This window comes from Zychaea mexicana, assembly GCF_025766255.1.
Source record: "Zychaea mexicana strain RSA 1403 chromosome Unknown BDB00scaffold_92, whole genome shotgun sequence".
Taxonomy (NCBI): domain Eukaryota; kingdom Fungi; phylum Mucoromycota; class Mucoromycetes; order Mucorales; family Lichtheimiaceae; genus Zychaea; species Zychaea mexicana.
Genome location: NW_026516755.1, coordinates 166939 through 184653, shown reverse-complemented (window position 1 = coordinate 184653; position 17715 = coordinate 166939). Strand labels below are relative to the sequence as shown.

Sequence of the window (17715 nt, the reverse complement as noted above, 5' to 3'; positions counted from 1 at the left end):
CAGCGCTTGAAATATATCTAAGCTGTTATAAGATTTTGAAACATCACAAAACAAAACTCTTTAATCATTTAATCATATGAAAAGAGGCAGATTGAAGGTGTATAAAGAAAGAGTGGGAGAGTCGATGGTACAACTTGCCGTAAACGAAGTTAATGCAAATCTTGGTCCAGTCCCTTCTTTTGTGTAACCCCAATCGTCCCTCTTTTCGCCTCACCGTTGGTCCGCTGACAAAGGGTCCAAGAATTTTTTTTACAACCAAGGCATTGAACTTTAAAAATCCAATACTACGTGTCCACTACACTGCTGAACAATACAACACAACAATTCAATTGATATAGAAGAAATGGATAAGGCACCGCCTTTTCAAGCTGACGAATCTCATTAAAAGAAGTGAATATATTATACTGAGAAGTGTTGCTTTTCAAAATCACGAACGCAGGTGCCTCTTCTTCTTCCTAACTGTTAGCTCTTATAGGCTCATTCTTCCTGTATTATCCAAAGAGGGTTAATTATGGGTGCAAAATGCTATAGTTTACTCATGATCACATAAACACTAAGGTACAGATAAAGTTGTTACAACATAACGAAAATCAAATTTTCCGTGGCTGTAGCTTATTTCCTGATGCATTACAGTAACCGAAACTAATTTTTGCGATTAGCCATGCTACAAAGTCTTACTGCCCATGGCCATCGTCACCGAGAAATCCTTTTTACTGACAAAGTCGAGGCCGATAAACAGATTTTTGAAACACAAATCGAATCTCTTCGTACTGACGTTCATCCACGTATAGTCGCTGATCCATATCATCATCTGCCACACGCTATCTGGACGCTGCTCAATCGCAAAGATATCATCAAGGTTGGGCGTAACATCGAAAATGATATCACTCGGCTTTCACAATCTTCTCCTCAACAATTCAATGACCTTCAAGCATCCATTGTCGTGGACCTGTTGACAATATGCAACGAGTACAAATGCAAACTAATTACTGGATCAAAAGTCTGGCAATATGTGTGCAACAATTGTACAACATCGTCTATCCAAGGATTTACAACAAGGCAACTGGGAAGGTCGACTTACTGACGAGCAAGTACACTATGCAGCTTTGGATGCCTGGAGTAGTCGGCAAGTTTATCTCCAAGTGACATCGCCTAGAAACGACATCATAAATCGACGAGCTGGTGTACATGTAACGGTACTTAGCGACGACGGTACTGTGGAGGTGGCGCGCGGGAAAATCAGCGATGCTAGACAAAGTGGGTATGTACATATTCTCTCCCTTACAGTACCTACTGCTTTAGGGGAGGATTGCAAATGAAAGAAAAATAGTTGTAGTCCTGCGAGAATGCTCTTTTCTGCTGCGGGTGCTTCATTCAAAAATTTTGGTGTGGAAAATTAGCTGCAATAAAACATTGAGGTATCTTGAAAATCCGGCATTTTCCATGCCTACGAGATCAATTTTTTTTTTTTGAATCATAGCTATAGCATCAAAAGAAAGGAAATAAGTAAAATGAGCAAAGTGTGAGGATCAAATTCCTGCTTCAATATATCCACTCTTATCTAATGAAATCATGCCACAGCAAGCTTGTTGGATCCTTGAATACGCGCACAATAGCATTTACCCATATTTGGCCCTGTGTTAGTAACGGAGCACGTTCGTTTCATCATCACGCTGATATATACGATCAAAGTTGACGAGACGAGAGAAACCCCCATTGTCTTCTTCTGAGGTAAACCTATGACGAACAGCTAATAAAGCGAATAAGAGTTGAGATGCACATATACATGGGGTCGATGTAGCGAACGAACCTGAAGAGCAGTAGTATCCATTACCATAGCTTACATAATTAGTAGTGCGGATGGGATAACCAAATCGCAAATTGAGCGCATGCATAGCTATCTTTCTTGTCGTTTAAGCTGTGCCCTTGTCTTGATCTATCCCCTTCCCATTGAAGGTACATGGGACAAAAGAGGTTTGATAGTTTCCTTTCGGATTAAGCAGCAACTTCCTGTATAAGTGATCAATATGAAGGACCATAACATGACCCGCGTTGGCTTTCTCCCATACATTCACCCAAACTACAAAACCATACCATACCTTTCAAGATCACCAATTTCAAAGTTGGGTCTATAGGCGCAGTCTGTTAATTGACGCCAATATCTAATGTCCCAATTAACACACCTGGATTCAATCAGTTATTCGTCAACCTTGGCAAAGAGCTCATCGACAATCTGTTCATCTGCGAAATGTCCACGATACATAAGACAATACAGTGTGTACAACATGTATGTACGCGTGTTGATGCTTTACATGAACTTTCTCCTCTTTTTCCTTCCATTTTCTCTGCTTTGTAAAACGACTCGAGGAATAATAATAATTACATACATGAACTACTGAAAGTACGCGTGGTGCCTCAGTTGTTGGCTCTATCGACAAAATATTATTTATCACTACGTACGTAAAAGGACATCCGCTTTTTTGGTTCACACATTCGTCTTTGTTTTAGTTATGCATGTTACAACGTTAATATAGACATGGTCCCCCATATTGTTTACACCTTGTTATGCAAAAACCATATCCCCCGACTCTTTAGTGTAAATGTGTATCATTACAGAGAGTGTAACATGTGATAGAAAAAACACAAAGTAGGAAGTGCATAATGTGTTATAGTAGAAGATATGTAGAAGCATACAGATGTATTAAAATATAAGAGGGGCTCTGTACTACTACTGGACACTTCGACTTGCTCTTAATCTCTACTTTTTTTTTTGGCACAATGGACCTCAATCGCAACGAATTGTTAGTTGCGTGCTTCTGTCCAGTGTGCTCGAGGGCAAATAGCAACACCGGCTTCCAAATGGTGCCAAGCAGAACGCACGAATATCATCAGCGGCGCGTTTTAAATGGTGCTTCACAGAGTTACTCACACAATGGTACTTGTTTTACACGCATCCCTGAAGAAGGTGCTGTACACGGTAGGCTCAACAACAAGTATGTATCTTATCTTCCTGTGCGCAATATAAATGATATATCATATATTCCATAAAAAGATCAGTATTCGATGTACAGCTCTTCACTTTTCTCCACTAGATACAGTTACTACATAGCCTATGCTGTATTTTTGCGTCTATTATATGGTTAATCAATTACTGATGTTTTCAGCAGACCAATTAAACTCCAATAAACATATCAGAAAGACGAATAAAATTATCCATTTGCATCTTCTTCTACTTCGCCGACCTGTCTCTCTTTAACCATCTTTTTGCTACTTTTATACAGCGCAACATTTTCATTGGTGATAGCCGAAGTTCACTTGAGCAACGTGCTCATGTCGAATTGCTGGTTATGCTTGGTGAAATCATTATGGACGCACCTATCGGGACCTTCACATCATTCGTTCAAGCTTTTCCCACTTGAATACATTCCCTTATTGACGTGTCATGGTCTCTCCCAAGGGGCAACTACTCATCCAACATGTTTGCGTGACAAGGGCAAAATGAAGTTTACTGGAGCGACATTTAAGGAGGCTCCGTTTTAGCAATTAGGTCAAACTGTCAATACCTGGGCCTACGTCTAGTGTTAATTCAAACCAGTTCCGTTGAGCATCAAGGTAGTCCGAGCGGACTAGTACGATAATAGAACATACAGCACCTATCAGTGACATTGCCCACTAGATAACCTTTATCATGATTCATGGCATTCTATTATTCTGGTATGTACGCCACGCTCAACAGATCTTGGTGCACCTGCACGCAGAATCAATGTCCAGCTGGCTAAGGACACAAACATAGAATCTCGTACGGAAACTGCAACCTGTCGTTGATGACGACTCCAGCAACAGCATCAGTAGCAGCGCCAGCTGTGTTGGCATTGTTTCCACTTGCTTGTAAATGACCTCCGTTGCGTGTCACGTTCATCACCTGGCGGCATGGCGACTTAAAATCGCTGATAAGATGAAGTGAGCAAAACAAAAAATCAAGCGAAAGACCAAAATCCAATGCAAAGGAAAACGCTCTGCGCATCACAAACGAAGCTTTTATGTAGCAACGTCACGCAACAACTGGTATCACATCCGATTCGCAACAACCAGCAACATGTATGGCTGGCCGAGCAACCTTTCGGCGGTTCCGCTGTATATGGTGTATCCAAGGCCATTCGGACGTTGCAATTCATAGGAAAAACGGACCAGCAGAGGGCGTTCTGACAGTTGTAGCGATGTCCCCTTATTCTAGCGAATATCGCGGATGATACAACCATCTTTCTCATATTTTCAAACAACAGGCTTTGACTAATTTTTCTCATTACCACAGTGATACAAATGAGTTACATAATAAGCTATATAAAAGAATATTATAGTGTGTTCATGAATGCACTGTCGTTGCTACAACATTATTATTGTTGGACAGAACTGTGTCATGATTTGATGACCGGGAGGAAAGGCGCAGCTTGCGAATAGAGATTGTGTGCTGTGTAAAAATCAAATGAAAGCAGGCATGCTTTTTTTGGGGTAGATGATGAAAAACAGCAAAGCCGGTGATCAAAACTAAAATACAGATCAGCCAATAGAAAAATCACAAGATGCTCCCAGGCGTGCAATCAATGACGTTTCTGCAGGCGCACAGACAGAGAGACTCGAAGAGGGAGAGAGAAAACAAAAAAGTCGTTGACCCTGGATAATCGTATAAGCAACAGGTTTTTCCTATTCGGTTAGCTGCCTGAACAATCGGGGGTGCTTAGTCAACAAAACCCCGTTCGTCATCAGGGACCCTTTTTTTCTCACCTTTGTGTGTGAGTGACTCAGATTGCTCGATTTGGGGACCCTGGAAAATTACATAATCGTCAAAAGTCCGCCGCAGTAATTTTTCCAGCTGCACCCTGTTCTTTGCCCTTTTTCTCTCGTTCCCTCTTCTTCTTCTTCTTCTTCTTCTTCTTTCCTTACTACCGCTCCAAAAAACAGATCCCGCACTTTTTCCACATGCCCACACATCTCAAGCTGAACATGTGCCCCATTCAAAACGACAAAAAGTGCTGCTCCAGCCCCATATACAAGATTGTCAATGCCCGACTGTTGATGAACCATGAGATCGTGGAGGGCTCTTATCTGTGGTTCCAGAACGGCAAGATCATCAACCCACAGAACCTGTTCTTTGACCATCTGCGAGAGGCTGACAAGATCATCGATGCCAAGGGCATGCTTGTTGTTCCCGGCTTTATTGATACCCAAATCAACGGTGCCTATGGCATTGACTTTGCCGACCATGAGGGATCCGATGAAAAGATCCAAGCTGATGTCGACACCGTTGCCAAGGGACTGCTGCAGTATGGATGCACTTCTTTCTGTCCTACGGTTGTGAGCTCTGAACCAGCAGTGTATCAAAAGGTAGACTTCCCACACACACACACACACACACATACATACACACACAACGAGAACGAGTACTGAAAAAAATTGTTTCAGGTATTGCCCCACTTGAATGCCCGCAAGGGTTCAGCTGCTGGCGGGGCGGAAATTCTCGGCGCCCATGTGGAAGGACCCTTCATTTCCGTCGAAAAAAAGGGTGCGCACAAGCAGGCCGTTTTCCGAACCGCTGAAAACGGCATCGAGGACTTTGACGACGCCTATGGCTCTGAGCTCAAGAAGGGCAGCGAGGCAGTCAGTATCATGACGCTCGCTCCTGAGCTGAGTGGTGTTGCTGATGCCATCCCTGACCTCGTTGCCCGTGGTGTCAAGGTGGCGCTGGGTCACACCGCCTGCAAGATCGCCGAGGCTGAACGAGCCGTTGTCCAAGGTGCAACCAGCATTACCCATCTGTTCAATGCCATGCAAGCTGTAAGTCGTTACTGTCGTCTTCTCTCCTTTGCTGTAAAACAGTTGCGCAAAGGAGAAAAACTCATCGATGTGTTCTTGTTTCTCGTTTCGTTTTTTAGTTTCACCATCGTGACCCTGGGTTAATCGGTGTGCTGGGTGCAGCTGACCTTCCCATTCCTGAATCATCCAAAGGCCATCCCGAGCCCTCTGACACTTCCCCTTGCCGTACCAAGCCTGATCCTCGTCCATTCTACGGTATCATTTGTGATGGTGTCCATGTCCATCCCAACTCCGTCCGTATTGCCTACTATTCGCATCCGACCGGAGCTGTCTTGGTTACTGTAAGTTGGAGCGCAGATTGTGTGGGGCTAATACAAGTTTAGAGGAACGGAAAGAGACTAAAGAGTGCAATAATAGGATGCTCTATCAGCCATGGGTCTACCTGCTGGCACGTACTCCCTTGGTGGTCGTGATGTTGCTGTCGATCACAATGGTGCTGCCTACATCAAGGGCACGAGCACATTGGCAGGAAGGTAAAGAAGATAACTATTACGTCATAGCTTGGGGGGCGGAAGGATGGTGGACGTCAAGCATTGTATCACAGGAGCATCACAACTGAATTGTCATTCCGACCATGTAGCACTGTAACGATCGATGAATGCATCCGAAAGTTCCAAAAGTTCACAAACTGTACTGTAATAGAAGCCGTCGAGGCTGCCACATTGCATCCTGCAGAGCTGCTTGGCATTTCTGACCGAAAAGGTACTCTGAACGTTGGTGCTGACGCAGACTTTGTGTTCCTTGACGATTCTACTGGCGAAGTGCAGGTCAAGCGCGTGTTTGTTGCAGGTGATGAAGTCGACTTATCCACCAAATGAATAATATAGAAAACCCCACCATCATGATTACATTATGCCCCCCCCCCACACACACACACATTCACACTACGCCACATCACGGTTATCCGGTCTCGTACTCTTCCCTAATTATTCCAAATGATGTACACTGTCAATAATATACACGCACGCCACTCACAAGCAAGATCTGTACTGTCAGCAACTCCCTTCCCTTCATACACTTCATACACACATAAAGATCACAAAAAAGACTTTAAATGTTAAAATGTATTATCTAATGCGTATGAGTGGACGACATGCTATCGTTCAAAATGTATACATCTTTTCTCGATCTGTGGTCCGTTTGATACTGCCCTGCAATGTGCTCGCTTGTGCTTTAAGTCCATCCAATCGCTGTCCGATCAATTTCGCTTGATCTTTAAACTGATTCTCCGTCAATGTTCCCTTATTACGACGTATCGCTTCCATCGCTCGAGCCAACTCGTTTTCTGTTCCAGCAATTTTGGTTTGCAGTTTTGCCAAATCGCGCTGGCTTGACTTTGGATCTGCTGTCGATCTTCCAATAGTAGCGATATTGTGTTCTTGTTCCTTGAATGAGGTAGAGGATGATGACATGGAGGCAGTAGTAGACGTTGCACTATCGCTGACAAGCATCTTGTTCATCGTGGCAAACATATCCTGGTGACCAGCACGACGGGGTATCGATTTCAGTTGTTGCTTTTTCTTGTTGATTACTTTTGTTTCTTTTTTAGAAGCAATGCCAGCTAAAGAACCTAGTCCAACCCGATCTCCAGCTCGCCGCTTGGTTGCTGGGACTGGGTCCACTCGCCCTTGATTTCCTCGACCGAGCCCTTGTCCCTATAAACGAAATCCACACAACGCGTGTACGCGCTTTATGTCTCGAAATCCAAACGGCTCATACAAACTTACTGTAACATATCCCATCTTGGCAAGCATCTTAGCGCCAAATCCAGTGGTGTGTTCCTGCCAGCTCGCCCAATTTTCCGACTGTTGTTGATGATGATGAAGTATGCTGATACCATATTCTTGATCTGATACTTCGTCTTCCTCGTTGTTCTCCTCGTCATCGTTGTCCATTTGTTGCGGTGATTCCTCTTTTAGCAAATCCTTCACGGGTATTAAAGCACTGACTGTTTTATTTTGACGCGTAGAAACGATTTGCACTCGCCATTCGCCTGTTGCTAGATGATCTTCTACCGTTGCCTTGACATAGAGTCCGCTGTTATCATCTTTGACCCATACACAGTCGTCCAAATGGTAATCGTCCTGCATCAGTGCTTCCATGGGCAGTAGCTCGTCAGTAGGGATGGTCATGCCGTGTGTTGTGCAAGTACAAGGTTGTCCGCTAAGGAATGCAGAACACGGTATAGTTGTTTGTGTAATAGGCGTAACGACAAACACAGTGCTGTGTGCATCATCACTTTTTATAACGATGGCTGGAAGCAAATAGCAGTGACCGTCAATGGAGAATGGTATCACGCATGATTCTGTTTTTGAAGACTCTTGCTGCTTTTCTTGTTGTTGTTCTTGTTGTTCATTGAGAGTCAAGTGCAGCTGATCGAGCAAAGACTGTAAGCTGGCATCGTCCGGTGCAAGCGTTAAAAGCTGCTTCACTTCGTCAATCATATCCTGGGTTTCCTCCATTGTTGTTTTTTTTAGAAAGACGGGAGATCAGTGAACGAAGGAAACGAAAGTCGCGTTTTTGTTAAAAAAACGCTATTTGAAATGCGAATTGCTAATTTCCTAGTTACTGATATTGAAACCTCACAGTACATGCATCACTTTTGGTTGAGCTATATTGGACTACATTCTATATATAAACTTATTCTTTGATCTACACTGTAGCTTATTTAAAAGTATGTTAGATTTCTAGTTTAATTATGATAGTATAAAAAAGCTAGTTATAATGCAATTTCCCAGTAACGGTTCCATCATATTTGTCAGTACCCTAGTGCGTTGTTCGTTGAGCAGAAATAGGGATCAAGTGTGTTAATGCTACGCATGCATGCGATCATGTGCTCCTCCAAGTTAAGAGACACCAACATCTGTCTTCTTTTTAGACTTGCCAATGTTTATTATGCACACGCGTCCATCATATCCTGAATGAGGACAGATGGGAGAATAAAACACCAATGGTACTACATTAAGTAATAACTGGCACTGTTACCCACTGCACACACTTGAGTTTGATGGCCAACGTTCCGTAGTACTTCACAGTCTGATGGTAGCAGATCAAAATGACAAAAGGTATTTGGGCAGTTTAGACCGCTTCTAAGCGCGACATTATATGCCATCATTCTGCGAAGACGGACTTGAAAGCACCCTAAGCTCCTATGGACTATGCTCGTAGCAATAGCATTTGCTCAATCTATATCATACACAACAGCCGACTGGTCATCGCTATAGTTATGCGCTCTGAGGTGATCTGATAATGTGACATCGTCGCATATGCAGAGAAGAGAGAAGAATGGAGCCCTACAATAAGATATTCGAAAGCCAAGATGATTCCACGTAACTGTTCGAATTGCAGAAGGTGTTGTAACGGTGTGAAAAGGAGATGATGGCTTGTTTTTCACTTTTCCTGTGTAACAATTTGAGCGTGATTTTCGCAGTGAAGATTTCGTTTCCAACAAACATATGTGGGATGTGGTATGCAGGGCGACGTACACAGTAATATTCAGTCCGCTCAAAACCGCCTTTTTAGACTTGTGCCTCCATCAGCGAATATATTAAAGTTTAAAGGCATTTCTGTTGGGTTCCACTTTACTTCTCTTTTTCCCCTTTCTTTCTTTGTTTGTTTATCGTCATATACTTTCCTTAACGACAACAGCAACAACAGCGGCACGATCACATCAGTTTTAATAACATTACCATTATGGCAACGTCGAAGCAAGAATACGGAGCCACCTTTTTAACATTCGTCGCTTTGCTGTTAGAGGTTTTCGTTCTCATCAGCGGCTCAGGCAACGCACCTGTGTTGCGTGATCTCTTTTTCGCCAAGGTCGAATGGAACGGCAGATTCACTCGTATGGGCTTATGGTATGATATACAGCCGCTAATACTTGACTGCCTCCTTGATCCCTGTCAACTCAACGACTTCTCATTGAAAACAATGTACTTAGGGGAAGCTGCTATGGTGAAATCGGCAGCGGAGTCGATGAATGCAGTGTGCCATCTGTTCCTTTCAAGTGGAGTAAGTGTAGTTTTGGAACATCATATTGCAGAAACAAAAACAAGTTTCACTATAATCTCATTGTTATATCACTACTCTGTATAGCCGAAGCTGAAGGCCTTGGTATTCAACTCTCGGTGGATTTGCCTGACACCATGTACCTCGCTTTGTTCATCTTGTACTGGATCGCCTTCTTGGCCACCGCATTGGCCATGCAAGCCACGCTCTTCACCTTCTTCAAACGTCTTCCTGAGTTCATCCTGATGATCGTCTCGTTGATGGCCACGGGAGCCTTATTCATTATTTTTATAATTATTGTCGTTGCTGCTGCCAAGCTCCAGAATGCGGCTACGGGAGAAGAAATCTCGGGTCAAATTGGCAATGCAACATGGCTGGTGCTGGGCGCTATGATTGCATCTGCTCTTGCAACAATGTGGTACACCTTTAATTGCTTGTGTCGACGTAGAAGAACCACCGCTTTCGATAATTTGAAGGCTTAAATCCTTCTCAACACCACATACAAAAACTTCTCCTTTCTATTTTATTTTACCTGTTGCTGTATATATAATATATCCCCCCACCATCACTCATCTTCCGTACTTTTTACTCTTTTTTCTTGCGAAACCTTTAATAATAATAGTTATTTTTTAAGTTTAATTTACCTATCCTTTGGAGCTTCCGTTATTATTATTTTCTCTTCAGGTCTAAATGAAGCTCATCGGGATTGACAGAAACGACTTGAACCTTTTTTGGTAAGATTCCACATGGAAAATGGATGTAAGGTGCAAGTCAAGCCCCGCCTTAAAACCTTAATACATTTTCATTTAACACACGTGATCACCGCTTATTTATCGGCTAGTTATTAATGACAGATGAGCGGCCTTCAGCAATGGATGAAATGTTAATAGACTTCTTATAAATTTCAAAGAGTCGCACGTTTTGGAGTAGGTTGAATAATTGAGACATGCAGAAATGTAATAATATACATATACGTATGGGACGATCAACTAGTTCTTTTGTAAAAATCATACTATAGCAGTGGTATGGAGGGTATTTATTTGATCCCGCTAAATTCACCCCCTTTCATTTCAGGGGAAAAATAGAAAATGCCAATATGGTATTAGCGGGGATCCACTGTATATATGTTTTTATCTTGTTGTCATCACTTACATACTTGTAAACAGTGAGTAAGTACAGCTACATTGCTGAAACTTTAGTATATCACGCAATATGTACCACATGTTTATCGTCATGCGAACAGAGTAGGCTCGCTACATCTGAATAAATATTGTTTCTAGCGACAATCACACAAATCAAGTCTCTAAATTAAAAACAGTTATCGAAACGGATCTAGTAGCACGCGCAACTATATATCAAAATAACCACCAAGATTTACTACCGTATATTTCCTGTGATGGCACTCTTGGACTTTTGGTATGAATGGGGCATGTCAATGGGATATATCCATCCGAAAAAGTAATTTGGATGGCTTCAAATGGTGTTCTTTGGGGTGTGATGTAAGGAAAGCGTCGTTGAGGACGGACCTAGCTAGATACAGAATGTAGTACCTAGATTGTCTCGTGTTTAAGCTACATGTTTAAAAAGGTATACTAACTACATAATAGATATAGTGATGAACGCTTATGACTTTTAAACAATAACTCCATCAGGCATCGAACAACTTATGCTGCCATAAACTATATGCTATTGTAGCATTTGCAAAAGCCAACATGATGTGACATAAAAAAGAATTCGCACGGAAAGTAATTTTACGAGGTAATGCAAAGTTCCATCAGTATTTTAATACTACAGGCACATATTGTTTAAGAAGAATGGACTTCTATATTTACCAAGTCAGAAAAAGATACAAAGAGAAGTTGGGCAATCGTTGAACAACTTATTAAAACATCGGCTAACGAGATACTAGCTTTCGAACTGCTTTATGCACTGTAAAGCTACTGATACACCTCTCTTATGTGGTAACCATGCTGTTATGGAGTACGTTTGTTTGAGCTACATTGAGGGATGGCAATCAATTTTTATGCAAATTCCGCACGCAGTTCGGAACGTTGAAGACCTCTTTTTCTCTTTAAAATATACTAGATCAATCTGAATCATGAGTTCTAAGGAGGTAGTTTTCTTTGCTATTCGTAATTCACTGTCCCCCTTTAACATTTAAAACTAATTAATGTGTGTATACATATGACTAAATAGCATAGGGCTATACCACCTCCACCATCGTTTTCTACTGCTCCAGACATGAACGATTCAACGGGTTTTGCAGTACCCTCGTTTTCGAGTGCACCAGATCTGTCAGGTTATTAGTACTTTTAAACACACGCCCCCTTTCTCGTTCTCTGCTAGAAAACGAACGCTTACTTAGCAGCGGCTGCTTTGAATATCAATAAACTTTTACTTTTAGAATTGGCTGACGACGAGAGCAGGAAAAAAGAACGCAAACATAAAAAGCACAAACGCGAACAAACAACCGAAAAGAAGGAACGAGGCCGTCATCGTCAGCGATCACGTTCTTCCGAGAAACAGCACTCTTTTTCTCATCACCGACGACGGCGCTCACGTACACCGGAAAAGCATTCTTCTCGACGACGACGCTCACGTACACCTGAAAAACAATCTTCTTCGCGACGTCGGCGATCGCGCTCACCCGAAAGTCGTTCTCGTCACCGAACACGATCGCCACATAGTCGCAGCAGTAAACGCCCTCGTTCGCGTGAGGTACACTTATCTTGTTTTACTCTGATAACACATATATTGCATACTCGATCTTACAACAGAAAAGAGAGAAATTAACCCTTTCATGCAGAGGCGGTCTCGACGTTCACCATCACCCATACCACTGACGTGAGTAGTCGGATTCATTTCTTGCGTGTAACTCTATATAAAATGGACAAATAGGAGAGACAGGAAGAGCTAAGATATAATTTAGTGGTGAGCTGAAAACAGGTATCCGATATATAGTCGACAAGCGAGGCGATAAGGATAACTTGACGTATGGTGGGCTCCATAGTTACGATGTTCCAAGTTACCATCGTGAAGGAGGTAAAGAAGAAAGAAGCGAAGCAAGGACGTGCTTTACACGAGTATTAGATGCGATGAACTCGATGAGCAAATTTAAAAATCTTATTCAAATATGTATTGGTGAAATATAGGTGGATATGTCATTGGATTATCGTCATCTGTAAAGATTGACAAGGCCAGTGCAACATCAGGCCGAACGTTGCAAATCATCGCGTCACGATTGTCTCGTAAGAAGGTAAATAAACGTAGTATAAGAACATGTTTATATTTTTAATTGCTCGTATCGCTAACGGTATGGCAATCCTACTTTGTTCTGTAGAAGTTGCTACGTTATACAGATGCAGCTTATACTTGGAAAGAAACAGATAAAGATATGAAAAGGTTTGCTTACACGAACAATAACTGTCTCGCGTCAAAAATACGCAATAGATGAATTTATAATGTAACCTAATTATCACAATGTATAAACCTTAGACTCCGTATACGACCGGGCTCAAATATAGGGACGGAAAAGGATATAAACTTCATACGGATTGACGGAGGAGAAACCCCCCGAAAAGACGAAAATGACCAAGTAATATCAAGTGGAGTTGATTATCGGAGCATTGAAGGACCAAATGCCACTGAACCTGCCGGATCTGATGATGATGAACAATCTACAGAAGAAGGCGAAAGCTTTGACGAATACATTCGTCGACGTACTGTTGAGCTTAATAGAAAAGTGGACAAGGTTCGTGTGTAGTTGTAATATATTGTACTGACTGCTACATGGGAATGGCACACATGGGTAGAAATTGGAGATATAGCTGACATGAAAAGAACCGTGTTCGCGTAACTGTATCTACATATATAGGATCGCCATGATGTGGAAGCCTGGATGGAGTTTATTGCGTTTCAGGATGAGGCTGCTCAAGGCCTAAACGTCGGTGCAGATGGAAAATTCCGTTCCAAGGCTAACAAGTCTAGTCTGAACGAAGTAAAAATGGCCATTTTTGAGAAAGCCCTGGAAGCCAACCCTAGTGACGAGACGCTTCTCTCGGCATATTTGGCTTGTGGTGAAGAAATATGGGAGTAAGTTTTACATATACAAGTATGCCAAAAGCAGATGGCGGCAACAAACAACCGTTCTTGTTATCGTCATATTAATAACGCCTTTTCTTTATACTTTTTTTTTACGATATAGTACGCTTACGCTGCTACAACATTGGGATAAGGCATTGAAGGCTCGTCCCGAATCGATTCGACTCTGGGCCGACTATATCAACCTCAGACAAACCAATTTCTCTAGCTTTTCGTTCTCACAATGCGTCAAAGTGTTTGAGGATTGCATTTCAACTCTCAACAAGTTAGCACGCAGGCTACAAGGGGTTCGGAAAAATGAGGATAATCTTGAAGGTAAGTATAATGGGGATAGAAATTTATTTTCTAAATTACTTTACAAAAACAGAGGATTGATCGGAAATATTGATTCGAAACGCATTCTGAACCGTATGATTTTTATATATAGCACGAGAGAATATTGAATCTGTCATGGTTTATGTTCTTCTAAGAGCATGTTTGTTCATGAAGCAGGCTGGTAAAGTGAAATATCTGGATAAAAGAAAAGGCAGTTTAAGGAAGAAGGGACATTATGCACATGAGAATAGCAATAGAAAGATGAAGAAAAGCGAAAGTGCTTAGGATATTTGTTACTGTATATAACTAGGTTACCATGAAAGAGGATTTGGAACGCTGCAAGCTGTTGTGGAGTTTACTTTGTTCCCACCAAGAATCTTTTCGATGTCACTTGACATCACTTTCGAAGATATGCTTGCCGAATTTTCTGACTTTTGGGATAGTGAAGTACTTCGTTTTGGCGAAAAGGTAAAAGAAATAGACAAGCGAGCGTGATTACTTTTCCCCGCCGTAGAAAGTGGTACTTATTGCATCTATTGCTAGGGAGCAAAAGGCTGGAAAGAATACTATCGAACCAAATATGGTAAGCTTAACCTTATCAAAGCAAATCGATATGAAGTAGCTGAATATATGTACTTACTTTTGTAGTTGAAGAAGAGGATGTAGTCGGCGAGAACACCGAATCGCCGGAGCCGGAGGATGTTGAAGATGGTATTTAATCTGGGGTTGTATAATATTTTGTCAACAATATATATATGCTAATCTATCCTTTCCCCACAAATTTAGTTTATAGCCTGGTAGATTGGGTGCGACTAGAGGAATCCAAAGAACGGAATAGCCGCCTTCCCATGAAAATGAAAAGTACGCGTTTCTCCTTTGATTCTCAAGAAAGATTGCTAGTTAGCATATCAGGAGTTTTGATACCGATCAAGAAGGCTAAAACCCGATTTTCCGTTCTAGATGCTCCGCCAGAACTTGTTGACGAAGATCCATATGTGATTACATTATCAGATGATATCCGTGAATTTTTATTCAACATCACGACGGGTGAAGCACGGCAAGGTCTCATATACAGTATTTTTGTGTTCTTGGGGCTCCCTTTCACGCCTCCTGGCGTCGGTACCAATACTCATTTTTGCGTGGACACTTTCACTCATAATGAGCTGAAATTGGATGGATTCTGGCCCTCTACTAAACAACAACTGCGAGGTTCATTGTTGCTTACATATATCGATGGTATACCCATGGAGTCTGAACGCGTTACCAGTGATCGACAACCCTACGATTATCCAGTTTCATATCCTGTCGGTACAACAGAATTATTTGCCCGGTATGATCATTGGTTTTCGTGTGTGGCAAATTGCCATGTGGACAACCAACTCGAAGCAGATTTTACAAGGTAGTATGAGCTGTTTCTATATGATTTAAATCACTCATAGAAAAATTTATAATGTGAGATACTGACCTCACCTCTTGTAAATGTGATAGGAATGCATTCCAACAGCTTCTCGCGTTGAAGTGGACCAATCATTTGGCAGTATGTTATATATCATTTGAATCAAGCTATGCGAACAAAAGGTAAGAGTTTGTTATCTCAGATTTTGAAAATGTGGTGCGGATTCTTTTCTATCTGCGCACATAGTAGTATCGGGATCATTAACAAATACGATTGCATTATTTGCATATATCTAGTGCACGGAGGGTAGCTAAAACGTTGCTTAAAGATCGTCAAACAAACGTAACCTTATGGAATGCATATGCGCAAATGGAAAAGAGTCATGGAAAGCTAAAGGAAGCACGCAAAGTATATCAGACCGCTCTAGCTGCGTATCGCTCTTTTCCCAATGAAGATCAAGTCATGGTGCCATTAGTCTACAGTGCTTTTGCACAGCTAGAATGGGAAGAGGGTCGGTCCGATGAAGCGCTTAAAATATTGGTTGCTTGTGGTACTGACGAATCCTACGGTAAGCGAATTTTTTGTAGTTAGCTAGCGCAGATGAGAAAAACAGCAACCAATTTCCTTTTTCAAATGCTTGCTCACACATACGTTCTATAATTCTATTGTTTAGATGAAAAGGGACCAACCCCGTCAAGTGCACAATTATTGAGAGCACAAAGGGTAACTTTGCTATCATTTTTCTCTGCGACTTTAGCGACAGCGCTAATCACAACATGTATTTTTAGTTTTATGCACAAAAAACAAGTCAATTATCTCAGCTGACAGCAGGCACAGAGAACGAAATGGATGCTGCATATCACTACATTATCTGCTACGCACTCTTTCAACTTTTGACGCAAGATATCAACGAAGCATCCAATGAATTTGAGCATGCCTTAGAGTACATTCAGGAACGTCATGCAGAACGGGGTTTTGAAAGCGAGTTGTTATGGGTCGCATATGCAAAATTGACATTTCAAAACGTTGCCATGAACCGTCGAGCAGGTTATAAGCCAGGACACCTTCGACATTTACTGAATCGGGCGCTCATCCTATTCCCCAACAACACAGTCTTCATTGGTCTTTACGTATGGAACGAAGCAAAAACCAAGCTGTACAATAGGGTCCGATCCATGTTTGCTAAATCTCTCGAAAGGTAAAGAAAATAATTTATAGTACGCACACGTGTATGTTTGTGCAGTGGAGAACATAAAACTAACATTTAAAATGCAAATTACATATATAGCGATCCTAATGTCATTCTTTGGTTATCATCTATACGAACGGAGCTCCATTACCATGAACCTTATGACGTTAATCAAGTACGGTCCTTATTTGAGTCATCGATCGAAAAAACAAAGTAAGTGCCTCACAGATCATATTCATTGTAGTTAAGAGGAAGTTAATATCATGATAATAACATCTTTTATTTTCGTCGTGGACAGCACACGATCATCGATTTTATTGTGGAAACTATACATTGAGCACGAAATTCAGTGTGGTGAACTTGTTCGGGCCAAGTCTCTCTTCTACCGTGCGATTCGTGCATGTCCATGGTCAAAAGGTATCTACTATATTTCTTCCGGTAGTCTCAATATAACTTGAAAACTCTAAGAGATGGTTGACATCATTCATTATACTCCCCTTTGTAGAAATCTGCCTATTAGGCATCAGGTTATTATCGCGACAGTTATCTGAAAAAGAGCTCCATGAAATCGTTAGCTTGATGATGGAAAAAGAGATTCGACTGCGTCAGCCAATTGATGATAGACTACTTGTCGATAATGAAGGAGACCGGCTGGACATTGATACTGAAGACGAAGAAGCTGCTGCACTGATGTAAATAATATTTGCTACTAATGCTTTTTCCAACACTGAAAAGTCAACAGTGAAAAGTCATCATAAGTATATCACAATAAACCAAAAATAATCACCATAAATGTAATATACTGTATGTTTATACAGTATCTGCATAAATACTG

The 17715-nt window shown here is 41.6% G+C and overlaps 5 protein-coding genes across 5 annotated transcripts; 3 read left to right on the top strand and 2 right to left on the bottom strand.

Annotated features, from left to right (window-relative positions):
• Positions 1-1633: 1633 nt before the first annotated feature.
• BDB00DRAFT_844552 (uncharacterized protein) lies at positions 1634-1913 on the bottom strand. Its single transcript, XM_053125021.1, has 2 exons — positions 1835-1913; positions 1634-1750 (listed from the first exon to the last, which is right to left on the bottom strand). Exons 1-2 carry the CDS (start codon positions 1893-1895, stop codon positions 1641-1643), a joined length of 171 nt encoding a protein of 56 aa, XP_052975530.1. The 5' UTR covers positions 1896-1913; the 3' UTR covers positions 1634-1640.
• A 2969-nt stretch (positions 1914-4882) lies between these two features.
• On the top strand, positions 4883-6919 carry BDB00DRAFT_844546 (uncharacterized protein). The gene is made up of 5 exons (XM_053125020.1): positions 4883-5382; positions 5461-5832; positions 5931-6152; positions 6229-6344; positions 6452-6919. The coding sequence occupies exons 1-5, from the start codon at positions 4978-4980 to the stop codon at positions 6687-6689; spliced, it is 1353 nt and encodes a 450-aa protein (XP_052975529.1). The 5' UTR covers positions 4883-4977; the 3' UTR covers positions 6690-6919.
• Position 6920: 1 nt separating this feature from the next.
• BDB00DRAFT_844544 (uncharacterized protein) lies at positions 6921-8394 on the bottom strand. The gene is made up of 2 exons (XM_053125019.1): positions 7599-8394; positions 6921-7526 (listed from the first exon to the last, which is right to left on the bottom strand). Exons 1-2 carry the CDS (start codon positions 8331-8333, stop codon positions 6975-6977), a joined length of 1287 nt encoding a protein of 428 aa, XP_052975528.1. The 5' UTR covers positions 8334-8394; the 3' UTR covers positions 6921-6974.
• A 1056-nt stretch (positions 8395-9450) lies between these two features.
• On the top strand, positions 9451-10482 carry BDB00DRAFT_941789 (actin cortical patch SUR7/pH-response regulator pali). The gene is made up of 3 exons (XM_053129379.1): positions 9451-9728; positions 9812-9882; positions 9967-10482. The coding sequence occupies exons 1-3, from the start codon at positions 9565-9567 to the stop codon at positions 10359-10361; spliced, it is 630 nt and encodes a 209-aa protein (XP_052975527.1). The 5' UTR covers positions 9451-9564; the 3' UTR covers positions 10362-10482.
• A 1456-nt stretch (positions 10483-11938) lies between these two features.
• BDB00DRAFT_634598 (NRDE-2, necessary for RNA interference-domain-containing protein) lies at positions 11939-17665 on the top strand. Its single transcript, XM_053118107.1, has 23 exons — positions 11939-11992; positions 12076-12178; positions 12284-12597; positions 12686-12723; positions 12809-12921; positions 13032-13135; positions 13220-13281; positions 13375-13630; positions 13754-13971; positions 14084-14295; positions 14408-14476; positions 14606-14763; positions 14839-14878; positions 14953-15006; positions 15082-15156; positions 15256-15694; positions 15784-15873; positions 15988-16259; positions 16365-16414; positions 16480-16889; positions 16980-17093; positions 17179-17297; positions 17386-17665. Exons 1-23 carry the CDS (start codon positions 11978-11980, stop codon positions 17574-17576), a joined length of 3516 nt encoding a protein of 1171 aa, XP_052975526.1. The 5' UTR covers positions 11939-11977; the 3' UTR covers positions 17577-17665.
• The last annotated feature ends 50 nt before the right edge of the window (positions 17666-17715 follow it).